General features: G+C 46.5%; 1 protein-coding gene across 1 annotated transcript in view; it reads left to right on the top strand.

Annotated features, from left to right (window-relative positions):
* Window positions 1-4,165: 4,165 nt before the first annotated feature.
* The window catches only part of LOC124709097 (formin-like protein 8), a 35,608-nt gene continuing 13,858 nt past the window's right edge, over window positions 4,166-25,915 (top strand). Inside the window, exons 1-2 of the mRNA XM_047240745.1 lie at window positions 4,166-4,266; window positions 22,692-22,884. Of these exons, the coding sequence (XP_047096701.1) occupies window positions 4,166-4,266; window positions 22,692-22,884 (294 nt within the window). The remainder of the gene's footprint in view (window positions 4,267-22,691; window positions 22,885-25,915) is intronic.

Below are 25,915 nucleotides of genomic sequence, written 5' to 3'. Positions count from 1 at the left end.
TCTCCTCACGACAGTGGGTAAAGTAGCTGCGTTAACTCTGTCACCGATTGTCGAAGAAGCGCTTAGAAAATATAAAGAAGATTCTGGACTCGTCGAATTGCTGATAGAGGAACACTACTGAATGCTGTAAAACGATCTGAGGTACATACTACTAGAAATTATTCGTCAACTCAATAGAATTTTTATTCTATTTTCGTTTAAACTCAGTATAGTTAAGGAATACTGTTTAATGTGTACCTGCGCATGCATTATATCCCTATTCTCGATGTTGTATTGATTGCAAACACTGAAGTAACTTGGTTTATCACATGCATGTCAACACAGAAATTTCTTTCGGTATTTTATTTGAATGGAATAACAGATTTTCTCGAAGCTGCTCACCATACCCTGAGGTGACGAAAATGATGGCATACCCCATAATATCGTGTCGGACCTCGTTTTGCTCGGCGTAGATTAGCAACTCAACGTGGCGTGGACTCAACGAGTCGTTGGAAGTCCCCTGCAGAAGTACTGGGCCATTCTCCCTCTACAGCCGTCCACAATTTCAAGTATCGGTGTAGGATATTGTGCACGAACTGGCCTCCCTATTATGTCCCATAAATGTTCGATGGGATTCATGTCGGACGATGTGGGTGGCCAAGTCATTCGCGTAAATTGATCAGAATGTTGTTCAAACTAGTGGCGAACAATTCTGGCCCAGCGACATGGTGCATTATCATCCATAAAAATTCCATCCTCGCTCGGGAGCATGACATCCCTGAACGGCTGCAGATGATCTCCAAGTAGCCGAACATAATCGTTCGTTGTCAGTGATTGGTTCAGTTGGACCATAGAATCCAGTACATTCCATGTAGACACAGTCCACACCATTATGAAGCCACCAGCAGCTTGTACAGTGTCTTATTGGGTCCATGGCTTCGTGGGATCCGCGCTGTACTCGAACCCTACCATCAGTTCTTACCAACCGAAATCTGGACTCTTCTGACCAGACCACAGTTTCCCAGTCGTCTAGGATCCTACCGAGATGGCCACGAGCCCAAGAGAGGCGCTGCAGGCGATGTTGTGCTGTTAGCAAAGGCACTCGAGTCGGACGTCTGCTGCCACGGGCTGTAAGCGCCGAATTTCACCCCCTATCCTAGCGGATGCGTTCGTCGTACGTCCCACTTCGATTTCTGCTTTTATTTCACTCCGTGTTGCATGTCTGTTAGGACTGCCGCGTCTACGCAAAAGCCACTGCTCTCGGTGTCGTTAAGTGAAGGCCGTCGTCCTCTGCGTTGTCTGTGGTGACACATAATGCCTGAAATTTGTAATTCTCGGCACACTCTCGACACTGTGGATCTCGGAGTATTGAATTCGATAACGATTTCCGAAATGGAACGTCCCATGCTTCCAGCTCCCATGAAACACCTGAGTGCAGACGATGGCTCCACCAATGCGTTGCCCTTGTATGCCTTGTTTACGTGATACTTGTGCTATCTGTTCATGCACTTACCTCTATCCTAGGACTTTTGTCAGCTCAGTGTAACTGGAAAAGATATTCACTGGAAAGATACAAAAATCAAGCAGTCCATAAAACTAAGAGAGATAGGTATATATATTTTACAGTAGACTTCGTAATAGCAAAAACTTCCAGTGTGTAACTCCTGTTTACTGTATGAAGTAGACTAGGATTCACGTTTAGACTCCTGGCCAATGAGGAAACATTTCAGTTTTTGACTTATGCAACAAGCATTGCAGCACGTACATTATTAATAGCAAATAACATAAACTATTGCAACTAAGACTCCTATTCAGTTAATAAGAATGACTCAGACTCTTATAGGAAACAAAAGCTGAAAAGAAATATTGGAAGGAGGTGAATCCGAAACTGCTACCAACTACGCTATGGCTTCGACATAGCAGCCAGGCCCTCGTATGTGGCACGCACTGTGTAACGACTGTAGCTACAAATGTCATTTTTTGATATTCACTTACGAGAAATTATACCAGAACGACGCACTTTTGATAGGCAATTGTGTAGTAGCGTCGTCCATAACACACAAGTTACAACATGAAACACAACAAAGATGGGAAGCTTTAACTGCCGACATGTATTTTCCCTTAATTTTTACGGTCCCGTACTTCAGTCGGTGAAACGGGACCGTTGTGGGATGACTCTGTTATCCGTCTGTCATTCTCTCCAATTCGTAAGAACCTGAAAAATGTGTCAAGTTAAAATGTACGTCATATACTAAGGTCTGTGGTCCGTGGCGATGTAAAATAAGTTAAGCTTGTGCGGCTGTGCAATCAGGAGATACGGCCATTTACAGGATGACAATTATTGAACTATATGAAATAAAAAAACATGTAAACATCACTACAGATATTCAGATTTAGGTTATTACCTCTTCGATATGTCTGCAATCATTGTCTCTGATGTGGCACAGACGAATAGCGAAATTGTGCACGACCCGCTGAAGTGTCGGAACATCGATGCTGTCGATGACCTTCTGATTGGCTGTTTTGAGCTCAGTAATGGTTTTGGGGTTATTGTTGTACACCTTGTCTTTAATATAGCCCCACAAAAAGGAGTCGCATGTGTCTAGATGCGGAGAATATGGTGGTCAGTCGAGGCCCATGCCTGTGGTCTTTGGGTGCTGCAGAGCCAGCCAGAGTGCTCCTCCAGGACATTGAACACTCTCCTGCTTCGGTGGGGTCGACCTCCGTCTTGCATGCACCGCATCTTGTCGGAATCAGTGTGACTTCAGATAATGGGGATGAAATCATCTTCCAAAACTTTCACGTGCCGTTCGGTAGTCACCATCCCATCAAGGAATATCGCACCACATGGTCACCCGTCGAGGATGAAGAGAGTTATCGATCGCGAAATGCGGATTCTCTGTCCCCCAAATGCGCCAATTTTGCTTACTGACGACCGCATCCAAATGAAAGTGGGCTTCGTAGATAAACCGAACCATGCAATCGCATACTAATTCCCGTCATGGCCCGCGACCAACCGTGCAATTTGAACGTCCTATCGCGAATTGTTCAGAAGTTAAGAGGATTTTATTTCCTATAGTTCAATAATTGTCAACCTGTATGTCAGATACTGTGATACTCGCAAACTCGCACATCAAAAGCTATAGCGTACTTCCATTTGACCTGGAACCCTGAAATTCGACAAGACGTTTATGCAGTACAAGAAGAAGAAAAATTCCGAAAACTGTTAATTTGTGATTATATCGCAGGAAAAAATATTTGTTTCGTAATGGTATCCGACTGTCTTCCTGTCCATCCGATACGACCCCCTTTCTTTTCTTTTTTTTTTTTTCACGAACATGAACATATATCAAGTTCAAATTTGTGTGACACACCGAAAAAGTACAGTCGCTTGGCCGTGTGGAAAATTTTAGTTTTTGCGTCAGTGCAGCCTAAAGATACGGCACTTTAAGTCACTTATTTTGATATCTTGCCAGTATCGATACCGATATCAAGCAAAAATCGTCGAGATTCACGACTCCTTGGATGGCTGATCAAGTTTGTACGAAACCATCGGTGGGCGAGGCCTTTTGGCACTTATCCCGATATTATTGTAACAAATCGTATCTGAATCGACGCGTTTTGCAGGGATCCTCAATTTGGCCTAGCTTCGAAAGAGCTTATATTCTTATGGCCTACTCTATAATTAAAAAAAGAGAAGAAGTTCGACTTCATACAATATGATGACTCCTACGTCAACTTGTGACGTAGAAACAATGTTGCGTCTTAGTGGCCCCTCGCTCCCACGATGCAAAAATCGGACACGCCAGATTCTTTATTTCACGCTCGGGCAGTGTAGCGGAACGTAGAATTCCACGCTCTGACGTCACCATCTCCTGGTGCACGTGCGTTTACACGTCCCTCGAGAGGAGAGGACGACTTTTAGGGTGTTTTTTTACGACCAGTGTTGTCTTTTCTCTGAAAATGTCCCGGCTGAATTACTGCCCTCCCTTCCGTGCGGGTTTACCGCGTTCGACAGAAGCGAAAGTTGCCCTCGCGCTACTCCAGGGCTCGTGTGGCGCGCGCGTGTTTCCATCCCGCCCGCAGCGCGGCGGATCGTGAACGCGCATTAGCCGCGAGCACCGGCCGGCGCCTGCTGATGGAATTTGGCGGCGGCGGCGGCGGCGTATGGCCGGCCCGGCGTGCGATGCCGCGCCGCCTGCGGCGTGGTAACGGCCAGCCGCCGCCGTCCCGGCGCCTCCACCCCCGTCCCGGCGCCTCCACCCCCGCAGACCGCCCCCCTGGGGGGTGCCGCGGCCGGATGAATTATGAATGAAGCGGCCAGATGCAAATAGCGACCTGCAAAATTGTACTGCAATTGAATTGCGTTGTTTGGCCGCGCGCAGTCAATCCGCGTCCGAGAGTGACCAGTCAGAGAGACAGCGCCACACAACGTCAGTTTAGCTCCGGGCATTTACATGCTAATGGCGCGCAGGAGGGCTTCATTAGCGGACGCCCCGCGTCTGCGCGCGTCCGCCGGACCTTCCCCCCCCCCCCCCCCCCCCCACCTACACGGTGCGAGCGAGCGCGCATTCGTTAGCGGAGGCACTTGGCGGCGGACAGGGGCGCGCTGCGTGCGCCAGGTGCCGGCAACTAACTTTCCACCGCGCGTCGCAGCGAGAATCACATCTGCATACATCGCGCCGCAACCAGCGGGCGATTCGTGTACTCGCTAATGTCATTAACTCGCGCTCCCTTTCCTATCGCGTTCGCGCTTTTCAGAACGCACAATCTCGCCACGAAAGCAATGAGACTGCTCGCGTTACTAAGGAAACGGTTTGCTTGTCGTATTCTTGCGCGACATATTTTTTTTGACTTCACTCGAACGGTGCGGAGCCTGGATCTGGAAGTGGTAAGGTGCTGGCCGTAGCAACAAACATTTTATAGGGGAGTCTGGGGTCAGTTGGCGTAATTTTGGAATTTGATTCTACTTTTTTTTTGTGGTACAATACTTGGACAGGTTCCGGCGAATGCAACGGATAGCTAAACTTTTTGATTACAAAGTCTTATAGAGCCCCTAAATTAAATGCGCGTTCAGATAATGCTAAAACCACTTTTCCTAAAAGCTTTGCCCGCAGCTCGTGGTCGTGCGGTAGCGTTCTCGCTTCCCACGCTCGGGTTCCCGGGTTCGATTCCCGGCGGGGTCAGGGATTTTCTCTGCCTCGTGATGGCTGGGTGTTGTGTGATGTGTGATGTCCTTAGGTTAGTTGGGTTTACGTAGTTCTAAGTTCTAGGGGACTGATGACCATAGATGTTAAGTCCCATAGTGCTCAGAGCCATTTGAACCTAAAAGCTTGAAATTATGCCTACTAATTCCCAGTGCGCCGTTAGTTGATACACCCCAGGAGTCAAATGGTTCAAATGGCTCTGAGCACTATGGGACTTAACATCTGAGGTCATCAGTCACCTAGAACTTAGAACTACTTAAACCTAACTAAACTAAGGACGTCACACATATCCATGCCCTAGGCAGGATTCGAACCTGCGACGTGGCGATCGCTCGGTTCCAGACTGTAGCGCCTAGAACCGCTCGGCCACTCCGACCGGCCCCCAGGAGTCAGTTGACATAATCTGATCTACATAGGGATACGTAGGCACAACACAGCAGTTTTCGAAGAAAAACATTTTATTTCATCAAATCTTGGGATACCTTTCTTTCGATGGAAGTTCTTAAATGTGTAAACAACAGTAGGAACTTAAATATGTGAACAAACAATGAATCCTTCAAGGAAAATAAATTCTGCTTATTATTGTAGCTACCTGTAATTATACATCTGGAATTAGCTCGATGTTTTGAATTAGTGATCGGAAGCTGCGGCTCGAAGCAAATACTACTCCTGCGTCTCGCGGCTCTCAGCCCTATTTTATAATTATACACATCCAGTAACTAACAGCCAAATCCAAAAACGTCAGCTAACGTTGAGATCTTATTAGGAGTGCAGTTTTACTGCTTCGAATAAAAATACTTACATAGTAATAAGTGTTTAAGAAGTGCTTAATTTTCATTGATGCTGGTGAATTTGGCGTTGAGCTAAGTACTCGTAATACTGGCCGCTTACCACAGGTGCTAAAGAGAAACGACCGGGATCACTGCGGGGTTGAAGGATGTGGGGGAGCGGAGGGGGAATGTTTTTCTGTTTGTCTTCCAGTACTGACAGCGTTTGGACGTACGTATTTCGTACCGATCAGCTGTTGCTCAATATAAATTTCAAACGGAAGTAACATGGATTCGTGAATGCACAGTATAGCAACGGTCATCTTCAAATGCGCTGCGTACTCGTGGCACGTAATATGAAATTGCATTAAGGGTGTTGTAATGCTTAGGAATAAGTCGAAGAAAAACGACAGTCCAAACATTTAGTTACATTTTTGATCCTGTCTCATACTGCGTAAAACAAATACAGGCCTTAAAGGACCAATGGTTCCGACCGGCCGCCGTCTCATCCTCAGAGCTTAGGCGTCACTGGATGCGGATACGGAGGGGCATGTGGTCAGCACACCGCTCTCCCGGCTGTATGTCAATTTCCGAGACCAGAGCCGCTACTTCTCACTCAAGTAGCTCCTCAGTTTGCCTCACAAGGGCGGAGTACACCCCACTTGTCAACAGCGCTCGACAGACGGGATGGTCACCCATTCAAGTGCTCGCCCAGCCCGACGGCGCTTAATGTCGGTGATCTGACGGGAACCGGTGTTACCACTGCGGCAAGGCCCTTGGCTCGTACTGTATAAGTGCATTTAAATACGAGTTCAGTTACTGTTATTAATCTGTTAATCATACGCACGCAACAGCTCTTCGTCAGGCAGTTACAGTGTTACAACTGTAGGGATTACGGAAGGTGACAACAACCTGGCACAGAGAAGTCGACACGAAGTGTTCCGAATGGTGCCGAGTTTCAACGACCAGTACTAGGGGTCGAAGTTATCGCGCCCGTGCTGTAACTAGTCTATTGGGAGCTCATAACGTATTTATTTGTACGTTAGTTAATAATAATATCAGCACGTATGAGGCCTCAGCTGCCATCTCAAAATGCCAGTATTGGCTCTGGGGTAAAAAAGTGTGACGAACACCGTTTTAATTCAGCCAGGAGTGCAGAAGTTGGGCGCTCGTTTACGTTAATAGATGCATTCAATTTCCGCTCAATTTTACTTTGTCGGTATGACATTGAATAATCCTCTTCTGGTCGTCTCTAGTTCGTCTGAGATGCATTGTTGGTCGTGTTCGATGTGACGTGTTGGCATCTCTTCCAGGTTCTACTGGACGCGTGGGAACATTCGAATGAGAGCCCTCACCTTCGTCTAGTCAGGAAGCGGAGGGTGAAAGCTCTTCGCCGTGTAAAAGTACTCCAGGCTCCGAAGTACCATTGTTAAGGAAGGCCAAGCTGTGTTCACTGTCGGCATAGCTAACGTCTGACACGCCGTCTTCAGAATTTCTAGAAGAAATTTCAGATCTATGTTTTCTGGAAAAATTCATTTTTCTTCTTCGACGTGTCAACATTAGCCACTTCGTCCATCTTGATAGTACGTGGCTTTTTCTTCTTATTGGCCCTTTCAGCTGCGATTTTATCTTCTATGGGGCTGTCTGTTAAAATAGCATTAAACCTTCTTATTTTTGCTCACAGGTGCATAGCTGTCGTTGCCTGGTTTTGGGGAAACGGCGAATTTCTTCTGGGGTGACGTGTATTTTATTCGTTTTTTTTACAGAAATTGTTTCTTTTTAAATGAACGGTAGTGGAAGGGTTTGTTGGCAAACTAAGATCAGAAACAAGAAACCATGATAACCAGAGAAAACAATATGTAGTACTGTCGCAGTTTCGCACTACTAGATACAGGCAGCGTTGTTGTTATAGGGTTCCACGTCGGTTTGTACGCCTCTACCAGCTTCGGTATTCATTTTGTCTTGGAGCTGTGTTCAGTCCTGTGGCTTGGATAGTTTCTCGCAAGTACTTGAAGTCTGGCACTTGTTAAGGTTTTTACGTAGTGTGTTTTTCGTGGGAGTTTCCCTGTTGATTGCGTGTCCGTACGAGGTGTGGTCAAAACGTAACGGGAATTTTTGTGTAAAGAATGTTTGTTTATTAATGCGCTTCAAAGTAATCCGCCTCAGACACAATACACTCGTGCCAGCGCTTTTTTCCAGTCTTGGAAGCACTTCTTGAACTCACTTACTTTTTAGCCTTCATCTCCTTCAAAGATTCTGTTCTTATCTCATCAATGGTGGCAAAACGACGTCCTTTCATGGTTCTTCTCAGCCTCTGGAATAGGAAGAAGCCGCTAGGGACCGTGTCCGGCGAATACGGCGGTTGCGGCATCATAGAGGTTTTTCTTTGCCAAAAAAATCACGAACAAGCATTTAGGCGTGAGCGGGAACATTAGCGTAAAGCAATTTCCATCAGTAGTTTTGCCATAATTCTTGCCGGTTTCTTCTGTTTGCTTCACCCAGACGGCTCATTACTTCAAGGTACTATTCCTTATTGACCGTACGACCATAAGGCACTGTCGCATTGAAGAATCTTCGCATGTGATCCAAGTAGTCGAATTTTTTTGGGTCTTGGCTCTCCAGGCAGTTTCCGTAGGGACGATTGGGCCTTGGTTTCCACGTCATACTCGTGTACCACTGTTTCGTCACCTGTTATAACCGTCTTTAGAAGATCTATGTCGTTGTCGACTTCATTCAGTAATTCCTGAGTGATGGCTGCGCGACGTCGCTTTTGGTCGAGATTCAACAGTGTCGGAACAGACTTTGCTGCTACACGTTTCATGCTCAAGGCATCCGAAAAATTTGCTTGACATGAGCCAAAGAATATCCCGACATCATCAGTAACTTCTCTGATGGTGATTCGCCGATTTTCCAGAACGACTTTGTTTACGTAAGAAAATGAAACACATACCGCCGTCCGTATGATGTCGTTTATTGTATGTCTACCAGTTTCGGCGCTTCAGTGCACCATCTTCGGGCTTTAGCTGATAAAATGGTTCAAATGGCTCTGAGCACTATGGGACTTAACTTCTGAGGTCATCAGTCCCCTAGAACGTACAACTACTTAAACCTAACTAACCTAAGGACATCACACACATCGATGCCCGAGGCAGGATTCGAACCTGCGACCGTAGGGGTTGTGTGGTTCCAGACTGTAGCCCCTAGAACCGCTCGGCCACCCTGGCCGGCTTTAGCTGACGCCAAGAGGGTTAACACCATCCGTATACACGATGTTTGAGAGGCCAACATCTATAACTGGTTTTCGCAGATTACATGTAACAGCAGTATTCTCTCTCCAACCATCTACTATCAATCCGAGTTGATAGTTGGGGAGACAACATTGCAGTTGCAGGTAATCTGCGAAAACGAGTTATAGATGTTGGCCTCTGATACATCGTGTGTACGGATGGTGTTAACCCTCTTGGCGTCAGCTAAGGCCTGAAGATGGTGCACTGAAGCAGCGAAACTGGTAGTCGTACAGTAAACGACATCGTAGGGACTGTTGTAGGTGTTTCATTTTCTTGCGTAAGTGAACGGCCGTAGTCCCCGAGATCTCCAGTCACAAGGATGGACATACAAAAACATTTTGTTTAGTCTTCCACACTGTCGTCAGTAATTGATGTGCCAGGGGGTCGGGTCGGTCGTCGTGTTCAACGTCTTCTCGACCCTCTCTGAAGCGTTAATACCACCCGTAAAGTCTCTCCGTAGTGATTTCGCAAAAGCGACAGTCAACATTTTGGATGCGGTGCTGCCCTTAATTCCATTTTGAAGCAAATTTTAATACAATTCTGTGATCCATCTTTTGCGAAAGTAAAAATTCTCCGAGCACTCGAAAACATGTTTAACCTTAATATTTAAATGATACATCAGGAACATGTGTACCAACAACATAAAAAATTGAAAATTGGATGTTTAAAGCCCTCGAAATTAAAAAATTCGCGTTACTTTTTGATCACATCTGGTATACTGACTTCTTTCGCGGGAATATGTGTAAAATGCGTGGCGTCTGTGTAACGTTAAACGTGGGAGCGACGACGAGTTATACAGAGGCGTCCAAAAAAATGTACCCACTGTTTAAAAGTCCATAACTTGCAAACTAATTGACGGAGTTGTCTCATTTTTGGTGAAAGTGTAGCTTAAAGTCCAACTTAAAGATATCACTGTAGGTGTTCGAAATGGTCACCATTAACATCCACACACAAAAGATGCTGCCAAACTACAGTACGAACTGCTGACTGCAACGTGTTCAGTTGGATATTTGCACATGAATGTACGACGGATTCTCGAAGTTCATCCAATGTGCGTGGCTTTTGTCGATAAACGACGTCCTTTAGCGTTCCCCACAGGTAAAAGTCCAGAGGAGTTAGGTCTGGGGAACGCGGTGGATACGCTACAGCACCTCTTCGGCCTATCCGTCTTGCTGGCAGGTTTTCGTCGAGATACGCCCTAACACGATTTTGGTAGTGGGCTGGCGCACCATCTTGTTGAAAGTAAACTCTTCCGTCTCCATACAAGTCTCGGATGGCAGGTAAAATAAATGTCTGAAGCTACTTAAGGTACACCTCACCGGTAACTGTGCTGTCAGAGAAGAATGGCCCAATGAAGCCCCGGTAAGACAACCCACACCACACATTTACTCCTGGCAAATTCACGGCTTTGTCTACTTGGACGTTCGGATTTTCGGCGGCCCAGTTGGTGCAATTGTGGCGATTTACTGTACCATTGAGTTTGAACTGTGCCTCATCAGAGCACACAATCATCTCTGCAAACTCTTCATCGTTGCGCACCATGTTAGTAAACCACTCGCAGTACTCCATTCTACGATCTGGGTCGCCCTCGTTCATTGCGTGTATCAATCGTGGGATTGCCGGAACTACAACTACACTACCAAAGATGAGACAACACCGTCAATTGGTTTGCCAGACCCCTCTGTATTTGGGTTGGTGTTGTGAGTGTCCGATCGGAGCTTTTTCTGGCAAACACTTTGAACATGTCCTTTTTTATTACAGGCGTGACGGGCAATTCTCACGGGAATGTGTAGTAGCACACCGCGGGGATGATTTTAGCACTGCATTTGCTTGCTTGCGCGGCACACATGGCGGAGAGCTTGGCGGCAGCTGCGCGGACGGGCGCGAGGGCTGTTTACTGTTCCGTGCAGCACGCCCGGCGGGCCGGTAAATTCGACACACGGCTGGTGAAGTTTCAAATGATTACTGAGCAAAGTCAAGTGTGTCTTGCTGATCCAATATGTCCATCACTTGTTGAAGGGAGGGATTGACTAGTTTCAAAATCTGTTCCCTTATACGAACATCAGAAACGTTCTGTGCAATTGCATCACGTACCATAGTATCTGAATAAGGGAGTCCACATTGACACTCAAAAGCACAATCCCTAGTAAGGCCTTCCAAGGTTGCAACCCACTCGCTATTAGTCTGACCGGCCGTACGTTTTGTACGAAAGAAGGTATACCTTTTTGCAACTACATTGACTGATTCTTTGAAATATGCATCTAATGCAGACAAAATTTCTTAGCAGGACAGAGTTGCTACGTCGCGTCGAGGAAACAATTTCACTATCACACGGTACATCTGCACCCCTACACACGCCAATAAGTGAGGCTGCCGCTCGTTATCTTGAATTCTGTAGGCGGCGAGATGGAATCCAAATTGGCGTGACCACTCCGTCCAGCTTTCCAGTGCCGCATCAAAAGGACGAAAACGTGGTGCAACTGCGTGGTGTGACTGCGGGAGCGGTGGAGCGGCGGCTGCCGCATCGTTTTGCATCGCACGTTGACCCTGGACGAGCTGTCCAGGTGCATCCAATAAGGCCTGCGTCTGCTGCAAGCGATAAAAGTCGGACAGTACATCTGGAGATTGTGGCGAAGCCATAACACAAGTAAACCAGTCTAGCAATACGAACGCAAAATCATCGTCGTCAATCCTCGGCGCCAAACTGTTGTGACTTGGCGAGACAGCCAAGCCACTACGAGGTAGCCGAAAGGCACGCGTGTAAGCTCACACAGGCTGGCGTGAGGTCTGGAACAGTTAAAGGAATAGAGACTAGCAAAAAAGGTACGTAGCTTCTGGAATACTTAACTTTAATCCATAATTGGTGAACATCGGTCTGACGGTACATGCATCACAAGATAAATAGCAAATGATAATGGCGCCTTGCTAGGTCGTAGCAAATGACGTAGCTGAAGGCTATGCTAACTATCGTCTCGGCAAATGAGAGCGTAATTGGTCAGTGAACCATCGCTAGCAAAGTCGGCTGTACAACTGGGGCGAGTGCTAGGAAGTCTCTCTAGATCTGCCGTGTGGCGGCGCTCGGTCTGCAAACACTCACAGTGGCGACACGCGGGTCGACGTATACTAACGGACCGCGGCCGATTTAAAGGCTACCACCTAGCAAGTGTGGTGTCTGGCGGTGACACCACAGTTGGGAAGCGAGTGACCGACTGTGACCCTCCTCATTCGGGAACTGAACCCTGGACCGCGCCTTCCGGTAAGTGGGCCACCGAGTACGGAAGTGTCCGCCGTGTTGCCCGCTGTGGCGCCAGCCACGTGACGGGTGCAGCCGAGGCGGCTGCTTTTAATTACGTTAGTTCCGGGCGGGCGCGCTAACCCGCGGTTCGCGATTCGCCGCGCGCGCCGCTGGCAGAGCTGCTCCCGCCCTTCCTTCTTCCCTTCTTTCTGCTGGCAACTCCGCGAGGCGCGCCTGCAGTGCTGCTGGGGGGGGGGGGGGGGGGAGGGGGGGGGGGGACCACACGGCACGCGGCGGACGTGCGCCGCCTCCCCAACCACGGCCGCGCCCTGCTTCGCCCTGCACGACAGATTGCGCGGACCTGCGTCGGCGACCTCGCTCTCCACACTTGTAGGGCCACGACTGCACCAAATTATTTCCATGTCCACCCTTGTTTTATATGGATACGAGGACCTCGGCTGTTCAATATGAAATGAAAATTACAACATCTGCAGCCGTCTCTTTTGCACTTAATGTATTTACTCAGCCACTTTCGGTTTCCATTACACCACCTTCAGACCGCTGACCAACGTACTCCTTTTGTCAGAAAAATTACACGACAAGTTTATTAAAAAAAAAAAACAGAAAATTGCGCTTGCCAAGTAATGATCCTAGCTCCTATCGGAGTATTCCCTGTGGCTGTCTATACAGAACTGCCTACGTTTCTGGAGGTCTTGGAAGCAAGCCGGTAAATTGTCAACTGCGATGCCTGTAAGCTGATTTGTCACAGCCTTTTGAATATCTGCGATATCTTGGTGAAGCTTTCCTTTCAGTCGCCTTTTTGCTCACGGAAACAAGAAAAAATTGCAAGCCGAGAGGGCGGGCGAATTCGGCGGATGTGGGATTACAACAACAGACTGCGTGGCCAGATTCTTGGTAACAGATAAGCAGCACGATATCTTGCGTAGTCATGTAGCAAGAACCAGTCCTCAGAATGTCACTGATCAGAGCAGCGACGTCGAGTTGCTTGTCGCAAACGTTTCAAGACTTGGATGTAAAGAGTTTGGTTCACTGCTTGACCTGCAGGAGCATAGCCGGCCGCTGTGGACGAGCGGTTCGAGGCGCTTCAGTCTGGAACCGCGCGACCGCTACGGTCGCAGGTTCGATTCCTGCCGCGGGCATGGATGTGTGTGATATCCTTAGAATAGTTAGGTTTACGTAGTTCTAAGTTCTAGGGCACTGGTGACCTCCGATGTTAAGTCCCATTGTGCTCAGAGCCATTTGAACCATTTGCAGGAACATACTCATGATGAACTAATTCTTTACTATCAGAGAATGCGATGAACATTGTCTTTCTTCTCTAACGTTGTCGTTTGACTTTTTTCGAGGCTGATGATCCAGGATCCCGCCATTCAGCACTGTGACGCTTCGTGTGGGGGCCATGCTGGTAGTAGCACCAACCAATAATCTTTGACTGAAATGTGGAATTGGGTCTGGGTGTGCGGAGCAGTTCGGCAGAAATTCTTCGGCTTTTCTCTTTCTCTGCGTCTGTTAATATTTGAGATACGACTTGTGCATTAAATTTCCGTTTTCCTAAATTTTCGGGTAAAATCTTGTGACACACACATCACGAATCAAATTAAGTTATTCTGATATCGGACGCACAGTTACATGACGGTCTTCTTGCAATAACTGCCTTACACGCTTCACGTTTGCATCGGTATATGCTGTAGACGGGCGACTAGCTCTGGGATCGTCTTGCACTGAATCTCTGCCTTCGCGAAAACCTTTTGTGCCATTCGACAACACGACCTCGTGAGTGCCTCGCCTGCTTATGCTTGCGTAACCATTGTCCACGTTTCGCCAGGGCTTTTACTGAGCTGAACTTAATGTTCACTCTTTACTCACAGTGAGCATCCATTGTGTAACCATAACTAATGCACCAAGAACCCAAACAGAATTTTGCTAAGCACAGCCGTGCCACCTAATGAGTTTACGCAGAAACATGGCCAAGGTCATTTCAAGGACACCCCCCCTCCCCCCCCCCCCCCCCCCCCACACACACCACGTTACATAAAAAGAACATTTGGTATTATTAGTTTTACAAACGCAGAAATAATAAAAAAACCTGTCCTGCAACTTTTCTGACAAAAGGAGTAAATTGGGAGAAATCCAATCTCGTGTGCAGTCATAACAAGAGCCAGTATTAAATAATCACTGTCCCCAGGTCTCTTTAAACGTCGTCACTATCCTTCGTTCGTCAACGACGTCAGTGCAAAGTGTGAAAGGGACGGCTGGAGGTGTTTTAATTTCCATTGGTGCTAATTCTTACTTACAAGCGGCACGCTTTAGTGAAAGCCACACTTTCGATGTAGTGTCGTCGTATCTAAGCGCAGTGTGTTAATGTGCTTGCATTTACGTATTTAGTCCTCAAGGCACCGTGCCGTTCATGGTTACGGTTCGTCATACCAATATTTTCGGTTTTATAATACACTGCGTTCGCACATTGAGCGAGCGAAAAACGATTATCTGCCTCTGTACGCGCCCTAATAGCTTTCATTCTCGGCATACTTTCGCGAGATATACAATAGTGGCTGCATATTGATTGCACTGTCTTCGTAGAAGAATTTTGGCAACAGGGCGTCGCGGAAACTACAGGGCCGTTTCTTCAAGGATTCACATCTGAAATCTCTGGGTATTTCTGTTACAACCTCGTATGGGCTTACGATTCAACTCCACTCAACTCGTCCTATGTCTGTCGTTATCCACGCTTTAGAATTTGTCGCACTAGCGTCTGGTACGCCATTTTATGTGAGTTCTCCCATGCATACCACTTCTTAGTTTTGTCCCCAGTGCTCGATTTGTGACAGTACGCGCCGGTACTCCGTGCTGGTAACTCTGACGATAAAAAGTCACAACCGCAAGTTTTGAAATGTGGAAGGATAGAACTTGCAGTACAAATGTTGTTTACGCACTTTAAAAATGCTCGGAAAAGTGTTAAAATAATGTTTTAAGAATTCTAAGTTTCAAAACACTCCCGAAAGTCACAAAGGAATTGCAGACATTGGCTGCGAGTTGGCATTGATTTAAATCATTGGGGAAGCTTGAAATTTTGTGCCGGACAGGGATTCTAAGACGACAGTACCAGAATCTCTCTTTTGTCGCTAGTCAAGTTCCGTTTACTCCTACATACTTGTATGCTGTGGCCCCCCAAGACGTTCACCAACAATATTGTAATGGGATACTGTCAGGTATTTTGTCATTATTTTTGCATTCCAGTACCTTACTTCATTTCTAAAGAGACGTAACGTTCATTACACCAAGTCAAAACATAATCAGAGTCTTCTTACAGTTATCACGATCAGTCAACGACGGTACTTCCATCGTCATCGAAATGTCACCAGCCGATGGTGTTTTTTCTGATAGGTCGTATCTCTTGGGGCGTACCGCCTGCTTGTGTTGTCCTGATCCTGTCGTGTAATCCCATCTCCACTTCAGCGCCCGCCCATTCATGCTATACAGTCACTTGAAATGAAATGGAACAATTTCAGAGACTTTACTGGTTTCATGCTGATATCATTTTCCATACATACACTGTAGCTGCGAGTGAAAATTTGTACCAAGGCCAGGAATCGAACCAGGGTCTCCTGTTTACTAGTCAAGTGCGTTAGCCACTAAGCCACCGTGGCATAGCGGTTCACACAACTGCACGGATTACTCTGGCACGCCTCTGTCCTCGATACAGATACCCACTGCCGCCTCAGTCTACTTCAACCCCCCCCCCCCCCTCCCCCCCACTACACACGAACAGAATTGCCGAGGCTCTCCATATGCTGGAATAGCTTCTCAGTGTCGAACGTAAATGGTGTGTCTAGTCTCAAACCCAGGTGCAGGTACTTATACAAATGAAATGACACAATTTCAGAGACTTTACTGGTCTCATACAGGTACGATTTTATGTATATGGACTGAAATCATATCTGTATGAAGTATGAGATCCTCAGCAGTTCTGTTCGTGTGTAAGGTGGGGATTTGCCGTAGACTGGGGCGGCAGCGAAAATTCGGTTTGAGGAGGGAGGCGTACCAGGGTTATCCGTGCAGTTGTGTGAACCGCTGCGCCACGGTGGCTAACGCACCTGACTAGCAAACAGGAGGCCCTGGTTCGATTCCAGGCCTTGGTACAAATTTTCACTCGCCGCTACAGTCTATACAGATACTGTCATTTCATTTCTTATGATAAATCGCTTATGTGTTTGAGGGCATTACAGGTCCTGTTGCGTTTCTTTCGGGCAGACGTGACCGTTTAAAACACATTATCCCCCAAGAAACAGCAACATAATGGGCAAATAACCGAGGTCAAGTGGTAACCTCGTATCGGATTATGAGGTCATTTGGACTGGCCTACTTGAGAGCAGTAACAGAGAAAAATGCTGTAAACGGCCTGTAGAAAAGTGGACTCTTCCCGCGTAAGAGGCATATACGTACTTACAGACATGACTTTGCCGTACACCAGGAGGCTGGCATACGTGATGCAAACAACGGAGTAAGCGTCAATCCAAATCATATCCGGCCAGGTCCCAGAATCATGAAGCCACTACAAGAGCCACCGGCTGCAGTGAAATCAGCACGTTCTCAATCTGTTAAGTAGCTAGTATCATCACCATACAGGGAACGTTTGAAACAGTTGAAAGAAAGCTGTGGCGGAATCAAAGAAAACGGAAGCAATACTTTTGATCTTGAAAAAAGGAAAAGAGAAAAACGCAGCAGATATCATCTTCCAATCATTCAGAGTCAGATAAAACCAAAATGAGGGCAATGCTTCAGATGTGCAGTCTGAAGAAGAAGAAGAATAAGAAGAGGAAGAAGAAGAAGACACTGATGGCGTCCTCTGCAGTGCTATTTTCTCTGAAGACTAACGTAGAGAAGTAGACACAGTGCGTAGAATGCTACTCTTGGGCTCCCGAAGGATGTTAACTTGGAAAAAGTATTTTTGTATATCCCGACTGCACTTCTTGCGCACAATAAACCCAGAAAATGTTGAGGAGGCAGTAACGAAGAGAATGTTATTATTGTAGAGTTTACTTCTTCTTATATTGGTCGGTATTGTTTTCTTTGACTGTCATATTACGTCACCATTTCTACTTCGTTTGAAACTCACGTTTTAGAACGTTTTTTTTCAAATTTACATGCATTAAGTGTAAAGTAAGACTAATTCGAATTTACGAAGTAACGAGCTGACACGGGTTTCCACTTAAAAACGTACAGTTGTATCAAATGCTGTAATAATTACGAAGTAATGTGAGAGGAGGAAAGTTTCACATCAGGGATAAGCTAGTGTGAGTTCCACCATCCATTGACATAAATTACCTGCCTCATACGACCGGACACGGAGGTGGTCAGCGTCCGGAAGTATGTCTCAACGTCCGTAAGACTCCTTTGTGTTCAACGCTGGGTTCCATAGTGGTGAGGTGTGTGTGTGTGGGGGGGGGGGGGGGGATGTCGGCCAGCGATGCTCAGTTTAGGAGCACAGATTTTCAGTAGGGCTCTCGCGCTCGAACAGGCCAGTCGATCAGCTAGACATCAGCCTTTTGCGAGAGCCATTGTTGAGGGATTCGACTGGTGTGAAACGGTGAGTGCCTTGCGGAGACTGGGTCATTCCATTGGCTTAGCGTATTCACTCTCTCGGCACCATAGTATGTTTCCTGATGTGCACATACTGCTCAGCGGCGAGGCGACCACGAATGCTATGAAGTATCCCTGCCACATATGACGAGGTCCATCTACAGCACGAGACCGTGATGCGGTCGACACGCGAATGTTGCGCCACGCACTGCACGGGTCCTGATGTGCTCCCCATGGCCTGAAGACCATCACCATATCGTCATTCACTGAGCTACATACTGAAACGATGACGTGGTGACAAGCACGGTCTACATTCAATTTAGCGAAGGCAAGCCTATAAAGTTTGTGAACGTCAAAGATGTTCTCCTTTATTAAGAGCCCTTTGGGCTTAAAGGTGAGCATCCCTTAAACGGTCGTGAACGGTTTGCATGCCTCCAGGGAAACTGGTGTCATTCTTGAGTTGGAAGGTATTCAAAAGTGGTTGTCAGCTAATACGTTGTGTACCTGAAGCGTCGACACCTTTCCTCGAAGCCGGCCGGTTAGCGCCGTCTCGCGCCACCGCTGTATGCACTCCCGGGAGCAGCGAAGCTCAACGCCGCACCTGGCTGCCGCCTTACGCGCACTGAAACCATCGTACTGGACGAGTGCCAGGCCGCCCTCTTTGATGGCTTGCTGGTGCTCACACATCCCAGCAGTAAATGACTGTGTGTCACATACCCGTCTGTGGCGCAGTGTGTTAACATGTTCGGATGTTCGGCATAACTCGGCTATATTCGTGTTACGCTTTCAGGACACCAGCAAACAGTACAACGTAAAAAAAAATGATACCGAAGATATGCGGACGTTAATTACTTCAAAAGAATTCCAGAGCCTCAAACGCGATGACGCGGCTTATCGCGTTTGCTCTTACTCGAGTTTTCAACGAAGCATCACAGTGTTTCAGACAACCGAGCGAGGTGGTGCAGTGGTTAGCACGGTGGACTCGTATTCGGGAGGACAACGGTTCAAACCCGCGTCCGGCTATCCTATTTAGATTTTCAGTGACTTCCCTAAATCGCTTCAGGCAAATGTCGGGATGGTTCCTTTCAAAAGGTACTGCCAACTATCGTCCCCATCCTTCCCGAATTCAATGGGACCGATGAACATGCTGTTTGGGCCCCTCCCCCAAATCAATTAACAAACCGTTTCAGACAGATAAAAGTAGATGTCATATCGCATATAAAAAACAACATGCGGTAAATATACCGAATCATAGAAAATCAGAAAGGCCCAGAATTGCCATCGCTACAATTAGACAGGAACAAATGCGCTTCTGAAAGCTGACACATGTGGTGGTGCCACCGTTGCCAGTGTCTGTTGCTTCACCACTCGCGCGAATCGTGCACAACCGAACGTACCCCAACTCACCAAGACGTGCGAAAAGTTTTGTTTTGTCGACTATACACTGGGATGGACAAACTTCATGGAACACCTCCTATTATCATGCCGGACCTCGTTCTGCCTGGCGTAGTCTAGCAACTCCTCGAGGAATGGACTCAACAAGTCGTTGGAAGTCCCCTGTCTAAATAATCAGTCATGCTGCCTCTATAACCGTCCATAATTGCGGAAGTGTTTTCGGTGTAGAGTTTTGTGCTCAACCCGACATCTCAATTATGTCCCATAAATGTTGGTTGGCATTTGCGTTGGGCAATCTGGGTGACCAAATGATTCGCTCGAATTGAGGGGCACTGTCATCCGTTAAAATTGCATCCTTGTTGGCAGTATTAAGTCCATGAATGGATGCAGATGATCTACAAGTAGCCGAACACAATCATTTCCAATAAAAGATCGGCTCAATTGGGCTAGAGGACCCTGTCCATTCGATGTAACCACAGTGTGCACCGTTATGGAGTTACCGGGCAGTTTGCACGCTACCTTGTTGACAGCTTGGGTCCATGGCTTCGTGGAGTCGGCGCCACGCTCGCATCCTGCCAGCAGCTCTTACCAAATGAAATCGGAGCTCATCTGAGCAGGCCACGGTTTCCGGTCGTCTGTGGTCCAACCGATATTGCCACAAGAGCAGCAGAGGCGCTGCTGGCGATGTCGAGCTGTTAGCAAAGGCGCTAGCGTCCGTCGTCTGCTGTCCATAGCCCATTAACGCCAGATTTCCTAGCTATGTCGTAAGGGATACCTTCGTCGTACGTCCCACATTGATTTCCGCGATTTGTCACGCAGTTTTGCGCGCCTGTTAACAGTAACAACTTTACACAAATGCCGGTCTTGTAGTTCATTAAGTGAAAACCGGCGGCCAGTGTGCGTCGTCCGTGGTGGGAGGTAATGCTTGAAATGTGTTACTCTCGGCACATTCTTCACACTGTGGATTTCGAAATATTGAATTCCCTAACGATTTTCGGAATGGAGTGTCCCATGCGTCTAGCTCCAACTACTATTCCGCGTTCAGAATCTGTTAATTCCTGTCACGCGGCTTTAATGACATCGTAGATGTTTTCGTATGAATTACCCAAGGATAGATGACAGCTCCGCCAATGCATTTCCCTTTTATTCCGTGTCTACGCTATAGCAGCGCCACCTGTATACTGGGTGAGTCACTATTTCCACCAAGAATAACTCCGAAAGTATGATAGGAGCTGAAAAGTTTGTGGGACAAAAGTTGCATGGGCCATAATATGACGTTGGTTTTTTGATGCTAGGTGAGGTCACTTCAGAGGTATGAAGGTCCTTTTTTTTTTTTTTTTTTTTTTTAATGAGATGCTATAGTTTGGTTCTTATTTTCTGACAGTGGCCATCGAGACGAATCCAGTAAGGTCTTTGAAGGTCAACAAAGGTCAGAAGGTGGCATGAACGTCCATTTACAGAAGGTGTTCGCGAAGTGATGACAATTGGTATCAATGCAGTGCTGCAATCTTCTTATCATGAATTGAGTGGTATTCCTTATCACATCGGCACTTATCGAAGCACATGCTCTGACAGTTCTCTCTCGCGTATCTTTAGGTATAGTTCGAACGTCTTTACAAACAATGTCCTTCACGAAACCCCACAAGAAAAAATCCACAGGCGCCAAGTCCGGCGAACGAGCCGGCCACGACACATCTCCTCCGCGTCCAATCCAACGATTTGGGAATTGTCCCTGCAACTCATTTCTATCCATCAGCGAAAAATGTGCCGGACACCCATCGCATTGATACCACACTCTGTTCCTTGTTCCTAAAGGTGTTTCTTCCAATAACAGACCTAATGTTTCTTGCAGGAATTTGGTGTACTTCCTACCACTAAGATTTCCTTCGTTAAAATAGGGGCATGTAATTCTGTCCTCCAGAATCCCACACCATACATTCACCGACTGCGTTTTTTGGTGTGCAACTTGCTGTAGCCAACATGGATTTTCAGTTGCCCAATAACGCATGTTATGCAAATTAACGTTTCCATGATTCGTGAATGTAACCCCGTCAGTAAATAAAATCAAATTAATAAATGTGTCATCCCTCTGAATCTGAAGTTGAGCCCATGGGCAGAATTCAGTGCGGCGCATACAATGCGTACCAGTTAATTCTTGGTGGAGACCGATATGGTAAGGACCTACTTTGGCTCATGCCAGATTCGCTTGTGATTTGACGCGAAGTAACACAAGGATCTCGAACCACAGTGGCAAGAGTACGAATTTCCATTTCCTCGTTAGTAACTTTCCTTTGCCGCATATGTTTCCGATGCGTTAAAAATCATCCAGTTGTTCTCAATTTATCATACGCACATGTAAATGTACGATGTGTAGGGTGAGTATGTTGAGGATGTCTTTCAAAGTATAAGTCTCCAGCTCTCACTGGATTTCGTTGACATTCTCCGTAAATGAGAAGCATATCGACTTGTTCTTCGAAGGAATACGTCATTCACATTCGCTTGATTCGACGACACTAGTCTTTCCGTTCATATTAGCACTAATTGCGAAACCGTCGAATGGTGTTTACATGCCAATGGCACGTTAGATGGATACGCCATATTCGGCGAGTATTTACTATTTGCGTGGTATACGAGACAGAATTGTCAGAGCATGTGCTTCGAAAGGTGCCGATATGATAAGGAATACCACTCAATTCATGATAAGAAGATTGCAGCACTGCATTGATACCAATGGTCATCGCTTCGAACACCTTCTGTAAATGGACGTTCATGCCACCTTCTGACCTTTGTTGACCTTCAAAGACTTTACTGTTTCACATCATTGGCTTCGTCTCGATAGTCGTTATCAGAAAATAAGTACCAAACTGTAGCATCCAATTTAAAGAAACTAAGTTGACCTTCATATCTCTGACGCAACCTCACCTAGCAACAAAAAACCAATGTCATATTATGACCCCCTTTGTCCGATGCAACTTTTGTCCCGCAAACTTTTCAGCTCCTATCATATTTTCTGAGTTATTCTAGGTGGCAGTAGTTAGTGATTCACCCTGTACATGAGTATCGCTATCCTACGGCTTTTGTCATTTCAGTGTGCGTCGTGAACTTCAGCCAGTGTAGGATTTCAGTAAGTGCTCAGGTATTTGCTTTCAGGACCTACACCCAGCCCTGTTTAGTAAACTACTGAGCTATTCTGATGTCTTTCATCATTCGCTGGTCAGAGGGCCAGCAGCAGTGCGACTGTACCAGAGTTCTGCGTTCCGCTGACCTGCTACCGCGCCGCCGCCGCTGCTGCCGGACTGGGAGAGAAGGTTGCCTGCCAGTATGAGATTTACGGTTGCCTACCGCACCGAGCAGGTAAACAGGGCCGTATCTTTCAGCGGCGCGGCGCCGTCGATAAGCCCCGAGCCGCCCCCGTGAGTTATGCCTGCGAATCAGGCCCTTCTCTTTGTAGGAACACTCATCTAGCTGTCACAGGCCTCCCACATTGTTTGTCGGGTCTCCAAAACTGAAACGCGGGGACCTTGCTCTCGATTCATAACAGCTGAGGCAGTTTAACGTAACTCCAAGCGTGGAGAGCTTTTGTTTTTAGCGAGGTTCTGACAGAAAGTATAGTGGATGTTCACATGGATCGAAGTTGACACAATTATGTCTGTTGCATTAACCCCCCTCTTATTTCCAAACCGCCAGTCGATAGTTGGGACGTGTTTCAAAGTACTGAAATTGTAGTTTTCTATTAATAGTATGTTTTATTTTTTCCTGCTGCTGTGTATACATCCATCGAACGCTGTATCCATACCTAACCCAGAGCATAAACAAAAAAATGGTTCAAATGGCTCTGAGCACTATGGGACTTAACATCGGTGGTCATCAGTCCCCTAGAACTTAGAACTACTTAAACTTAACTAACCTAAGGACATCACACAACACCCAGTCATCACGAGGCAGAGAAAATCCCTGACCCCGCCGGGAATCGAACCCGGGATCTCGGGCGCGGGAGAGCAAAAACAAGGCGAAGCTACTTGTGCCCTTTTGCAAGCACGTGAACGTTTCAACTGTATTATAGTGTTTTCGCCGCGAGCTCGTACGATCACGTACGCTATTCTATGTTCGTATGCAGTAAAATGGTGTGAGCTGACGAAAAAAAATCATATTGTGGCTAATTTTTTTTTCTTTTGAATAAAAGAAAATGAATATACTTAATGTCATAATAGTTTAGTAGTGAAAAATGTTGCCGTCTTAATCTTTCTTCTTAATTCCTTATTGCTTGTGCAGAGCAAAATATTCGACCTGAGTTCGAACACTTTCCCCGCTGATAAAATGGTCAAGGGAATAATACCAGTTCTTTTAACACCGATTACTATCTTTTACAAGGCGAGGCGAGCCACTTTTCAATGTACGATCGTAGAGAAACGATTTCAAGGAAACTTACCGAGCGAGGTGGCGCAGTGGTTAGACTCTGGACTCGCATTCGGGAGGACGACTGTTCAATCCTGCGTCCGGCCATCCTGATTTAGGTTTTCCGTGACTTCCCTAAATCACTCCAGGCAAATGCCGGGATGGTTCCTCTGAAAGGGCACGGCCGACTTCCTTCCCTAATCCGATGAGACCGATGACCTCGCTGTCTGGTCTCCTTCCCCAAACAACCCAACCCAGCCAAGGAAACTTCTAGCGTCAGGTCGCACGACGTACAATATTTTCCTGATTGTTTTGTCTGATATGACACAGTTTTGCTCGATGTTATATACAGCGCCAGTTTTACTTCTACTTCCGTATACAGCGAACACGCTTAAATTATACAAAACCATTTGTGTTTTTTACAGAATCGCGAAGTCTTCTATTGTATCATTGTTCTGTGTTTACAGGGTGGTAGTCCTCTCCTTTCTCGAAGTTACGCCTGTACAACTTCCCCCCCCCCCCCCCCAACACTGTCAAATAAGTTGATGGTTTATTTTAATTTCCCACTCGTTTATTCTCGTTCTCGTGAGGATTTCACGCGTAATATTATTGTGGAAAGATTCTTGGAGGTATCCAAATGCTATTAGTGTTCCTGGTTTCTTTTCACTCTCCCTCATCATAGTAAGCTGAACGTCATAAATGCTGCTCCAGTAAGTTCCCGTAAATAAAGCAATATTTTGTCTAGTAACTCTTCATTTTAAGCTATAAACTCGCATTTCACTTGCGACCTTCAGACCTCTTGTGATACTACACTGTTGGCATTAGCCTTCTAATCGTCCCTCGTGGAGTATTTCCTTTAAATGATTGTCAGGTATCAAGGCTTTATGCTGTGGAAATGCAGGTCGGGCTCTCTCGAGGAAATCTAGTTTGTGTCGAAATATTCCTGCTGGGTCTATTTTTGATCTGACGAGACAATCTTTGCTGATGTGTTTCAGCTAATGAGTCTTAGGAACAAAATTCAAGCTTTTCATTGACCATTTCCAGCTCTCACTACGTAGTGTGAATATGTGTGTGTGTGTGTGTGTGTGTGTTCCAGCTGACTGACGGCTGCCAAAAGTGAAACATACATGGTTACGTTTTAAGTTGCTTGAAATTGTTTTTTAAAATAGCTCACAAAGATGCATGTCGGGGAATATATTAGGTCTACAACTTTGCTTCCGCCGTTTTTTCTCGAAGTTTGAGACTTTGTTGTGAAAAACTTACAAAAAATTTACTGTTCAACATGCTGGCTATCGCTGATTATTACTTCCTCCCATCTTTCGGGCAGCACACGAATCCCGCGGTGGAAGAACTGGACGTCGTTCGAGGAGGTCCATGAATCGATCTAGTTTTGCACTTGATCATGTGACCGGAAGTGCTGGTCAGCCATGCCGTGTGCCCGTGTGCCACTGATCGAAAATGCTGGTAGTCAAGGGGAGAAATGTCTGGAGAACACGGCGAGCGTGGTTTGACTTTTTTTTTCGACGTGGGGTTGAGCGTTGCCATGTTGCAAAATCACGTTTTCATGTCTATTGCTGTTTTGTGGCCGTGTGTCTTTCAGGGGACAACTATCTCCTGTGACTGTTTCCTTCAGCTTCAATAGCTTCGACCACTTTGTCTCTTCCACCGTCATGCCGGCCTTCGACGTCAAAATCACCGATCTTGAAGCTTTGAAGCCATTCTCTGCACGTTCCTTCACGAATAGGTGCCTTACCATAGGCCTTACCCAGCATTTTATGAGACTCAGCTGCAGATTTCTGCATGTTAAAACAACAGTTAAAACTTTCCGCTAATAATGAGAATTGGACTTGTAAGTTGACGTATTATTCAATCGAGAATAACTTTTGTGATGCAATCACAAATCGACTACTATTTTGGTATCGTTGTGTTTACAAGTTCCCAAGCTTATTTTATGACGCTTACGACCTACCACCTATACTACCAGTAACCGCAAATGCCAAAACGGCGAGAGCAATGTTGTAGGCCTCATAATTAAACGAATAATCAAAG

Source organism: Schistocerca piceifrons, chromosome 7 (assembly GCF_021461385.2).
Source record: "Schistocerca piceifrons isolate TAMUIC-IGC-003096 chromosome 7, iqSchPice1.1, whole genome shotgun sequence".
In the NCBI taxonomy this organism is placed as follows: domain Eukaryota; kingdom Metazoa; phylum Arthropoda; class Insecta; order Orthoptera; family Acrididae; genus Schistocerca; species Schistocerca piceifrons.
Note: the sequence above shows the minus strand (reverse complement) of the source record. Positions and strands in the feature narration are given on the sequence as shown.